Genomic DNA, 4,049 nt, shown 5'->3' with positions numbered 1-4,049 from the left:
GAAGTCTGATGCTGTGAAGTCTGATGCTGTGAAGTCTGATGCTGTGAAGTCTGATGCTGTGAAGTCAGATGCTGTGAAGTCTGATGCTGTGAAGTCAGATGCTGTGAAGTTTGATGCTGTGAAGTCTGATGGTGTAAAGTCTGATGGTGTAAAGTCTGATGCTGTAAAGTCTGATGCTGTGAAGTCTGATGCTGTGAAGTCTGATGGTGTGAAGTCTGATCGTGTGAAGTAAAATGGCCATAAAGTCAGAAGCAGTACAGTCAGAGGCTGTCATACTCCACATCAGACTTTACAGCATCAAAGTGAAGAAGCCTTTGGTATTCATGAGACATCAAACAATAATGAATGAGATAATTCACAATAATTCATCAAACAGCACCTGTAAGAGAGACAGCAGATCAGGCAGACAGGTGTCTGTGTGTTCAGAGGAACTTTCAGACGTCTGGGATCTATAGACACACACACACACACACGCACGCACGCACACACAGAACATCAGTGATCTACAGACACACACAGACTTTACTTTTCATGTCTAAACACTCTGCATGCTTCCTTAATATTAGAAGTCAAGAATTTAGTTAGTAATACAGTAGATTCAGGTGGGATGAGGGACTTTTGTTTTGATGCTACACACGTCATCTTAAAGTGATAGTCCACCCCCAAAAAATTATTCTGTCATCATTTACTCACCCTCTTGTCATGTCAAACCTGTATGACTTTCTTCTGCAGAAAACTAAAGAAGATATTTTGAAGAATAACCAAACGCTGGACCCCATTCACTTCTATTACATCAACACAAAACCAATGCAAGTGAATGGGTGCCAGTTATCAACATTCTTCAAAATATCTTCTTTTGTGTTTTGCAGAAGAAAAAGTAATTCAGGTTTGAAATGACATTTTGATCCCCTATTGATTTAGTAAGTTTGCCCGCTTACAAAGAAATGAAGGGTCTATAAATTTCTGGTAGGGTTATTCTAACTGATAGAGACAGAAAATCACCCCCAAAAAGCGGGAAAAAGGTTATATTGAGGTTATAAATGGATTTGCATTTAAGTGAGTAAAATAAGTATTTGATCCCCGAACAACCAGCAAGAATTCTGGCTTCAGAGATTGGTTATGTGCCTATATGGACCACAGATTAGTCCTGTCAATTTAAGAAAGTACTCCTAAAATATGCCTGCCAACAGAACCTGTATCTTACATTTAGTCATTTAGCAGACGTTTTTATCAAAGGCCACTTACAAATAAGGTAAAGAATGGAAGCAATTGGAACAACATAAGGACAAATATAGCCCAGCAATGATGATCAGTCCTGTGCATCAGTCCACAGTATACAAATCTAAGGTTGTTTTTTTAAACATATCGCCAAGACAACCAAAGTGTGGCTCTCCAGACCCTCGTCCAATAGACAATCTGTAAAGGAGGCTAAAACTTCAAGTTGCAAGAAACCTTAAAGATTTAGAGATGAGTGGATGAAAATGTCTCCTGACGCATGCAGACTATAAGAAACCTCTGACCTGTGTGCTCGCCAACGAGGGTTTCTACACCAAGTACCATGTCATGTTTTGCTCAGGGATCAAATCATTTGTTTACTCAATGAAATGCAAATAAATGTATAACCTTTATATAATGTTTTTTCTGTGTTTCTATCAGTTTTCCATAAAAATATAGACCCTTCATAAACTTACACAATCAGCAATCAAATGTTTGAAATGCTTGCATTCCTTCTAGGCCTAAGTGAAAGTCATTTGTGTTTCATTTTTTTTCTCTTTTCTTTTTTTTCAGGACCTGTCATTCTAAAAACAGTTTTGCTTTCTGATGGGCACATTATTTAAATCGCTGTCTAACAGGAACCTTCTGTTTTGTCCACCTTTTCACCCTTGCAAATAAGGTTGTTTTGAGTAGCAGACCTAAACCTCGGTCTTCTCATCTTCAACAAAGCAAAAGCATCATGTTCATTGTGTGATGACACATCTAGCTAGTCTTCAGTCTGACTGAACTTCTGGAGCTGAAGAAGGTCGTGTCCAGATGGAGCACTGGCTACTGTCACACTCTGTGCATACAAAAATCTCACTGGATTCTTAAAACCAATGACCATTTTACCCCTACCCCATGTAAACCCATTACTGTCCGAATCAGAGTGTAACACACACACTTTATGTAAGGGATAATGTCCAGGCAGCCGGTTGTTATCACAAAAATAATCCCCGTCAGTGTGATCAGGAGGTGAAGCGGAGGGTCTTGTATCACACTGAAGGGGCTTATTATGCGATAACAGCCGGCTGCTTGTACATTATCCTGCTTATTACACGGCTACTTGCCACATGAGAAAAAAACTGGACATGAAATGTGAATTTGAAATATTTCATTTGCTCATTTTTACTCCCTGAGGAAAAGCCGTTTAGTTTCAGTTTTAAAGTAAGAAACGACGTTCAAACGTCACGAACAGGCAAATTGGTTTAATAATTTGTAAATATAATGTCATATATGTTATGAAAATACATTTATAATTCATTTTTGTGTAATATCAAACTGCCCCTGCCCCGGGTTACAGGGTGTTATTAGTTTTGAGCGGTTGTTATTTGAAACCCTTGGAATGTTGCGACTGGCCAATCAGAATCAAGCATTCAAATGAGCCGTGGAATAACTACGAATATCTGTTATTGTTATTAAAACAGAAACGTAACACTTGCAGTGAATGCTGGTCTAAAACTGCAGTGATGATGTCAGCACAGATTCGGGTAACATCTCCTCCACCGCCTCCTTCACACACAGGCATGGGCAGATAATACTGCTCACACACCCAATGCTCATACTCCTGTCTACATATGACAGAAAGAGACAGAGAGAATATGAAAAGTTCACTCATTTCAAGAAAAGAATGAATTGCAGCAGGGGTGTGAATAAATGTGCACTGTTGTACCTCTCTGTATCTGTCAGTGCATCTTGACTGCGTCGTACACAAAGTTCAGCCGTGAGCCACTCTGAGAAGAAAAGCTGTTGAAATATTGAGAAATAAATCACCATTCATCAGCCCTTCACTCACTCTATCATCCATCAGCATGTGTAAGCACCTGATACTGAGGCAGTTTTTGCAGATCTCTTATTTGTGTCTGACTCCACAGTGCTATTGCAGAGTCTTTCAATCTTTCAGTGAGTTCAGACACATCTGTTTTTAGATCACACTCATGTTCTTCCTTGATCGGTGCTCGAGTCTCTGGAATGAGTCTGGCCATCAGAAACAGCACCTGTACAAGCAAACAGATTCTTTTAAATGTACAGACATTTAAGTTTGATATTAAGGATGCACGATAAATCATCTGACATATGGTATTGGCCGAGAAATGTTAATTGTTCATGTTATCATTATTGGTCCGATAAGAATCATCTAAAGATAATTAGGCAGATATGTTAAAGCCTCCAAAAATGGTTCATTCTTTTCTGCAGTGGAAGCATTTTAACTACACGCTGCTCACTAGTGTCTTGACTGGCACTTTCTGTATGACGTCACGCGTTAGGCTTGTTACAATAGTCGGTGTCACTGGTGATACATGGTGTCCACCCGCAAAACCGATTACATCACTTGTCCACCGTCATTTAGAATTTTATAGTAATATGTCACTTAGTTTAGTTAAAGACCAGACTGCGCATCTGAACGTGACTGCTGAATTCAGCGCAAGCAGAGCAAGTGTCGCAGCAAAGATCAGCAGCAGGAGTTAGATTTCAATCATCATGTGAGGAGAGTGACGTTCTGACTGACAAGGTGATGACGGAGGCTTCTCTGTCAAAGAACATATATGAATATGTACGCACTGTCATCAAGAGCGGAGCCGAGAGTTTTCATTTTCTTTTTCATCTCATTTTAAAAAGCCGGTGCTGTGCCATTTAACATAAATGTTTTCCATTTCAGATATTCCTTTCTTATTTATTTATATAACAAAACGTTTTCCGTTTCAGATATTCCTTTCTTATTTATTTATATAACAAAACGTTTTCCATTTCAGATATTCCTTTCTTATTTATTTATATAACAAAACGTTTTCCAT

The 4,049-nt window shown here is 38.9% G+C and overlaps 1 protein-coding gene across 1 annotated transcript; it reads right to left on the bottom strand.

Annotated features, from left to right (window-relative positions):
• Positions 1 to 6: 6 nt before the first annotated feature.
• LOC130549485 (Fanconi anemia group A protein homolog) lies at positions 7 to 3,247 on the bottom strand. The gene is made up of 5 exons (XM_057326706.1): positions 3,078 to 3,247; positions 2,927 to 3,000; positions 2,697 to 2,825; positions 380 to 449; positions 7 to 287 (listed from the first exon to the last, which is right to left on the bottom strand). Exons 1-5 carry the CDS (start codon positions 3,237 to 3,239, stop codon positions 261 to 263), a joined length of 462 nt encoding a protein of 153 aa, XP_057182689.1. The 5' UTR covers positions 3,240 to 3,247; the 3' UTR covers positions 7 to 260.
• Positions 3,248 to 4,049: the final 802 nt, after the last annotated feature.

Source organism: Triplophysa rosa, unplaced genomic scaffold, assembly GCF_024868665.1.
Source record: "Triplophysa rosa unplaced genomic scaffold, Trosa_1v2 scaffold122_ERROPOS1645957, whole genome shotgun sequence".
Taxonomy (NCBI): Eukaryota; Metazoa; Chordata; class Actinopteri; order Cypriniformes; family Nemacheilidae; genus Triplophysa; species Triplophysa rosa.
This window is presented reverse-complemented; position numbering and strand designations above follow the sequence as displayed.

Excerpts from the sequence above, each read along its gene's own strand:
- LOC130549485 (XM_057326706.1), bottom strand. The coding sequence starts at position 3,239 with ATGGCCAGACTCATTCCAGAGACTCGAGCACCGATCAAGGAAGAACAT. Across the intron at positions 2,826-2,926 it reads GCACTGACAGATACAGAGAG|ACAGGAGTATGAGCATTGGG; the intron begins GTACAACAGTGC and ends TGTCATATGTAG. Across the intron at positions 450-2,696 it reads GTTTTAGACCAGCATTCACT|ATCCCAGACGTCTGAAAGTT; the intron begins GCAAGTGTTACG and ends GTGTGTCTATAG.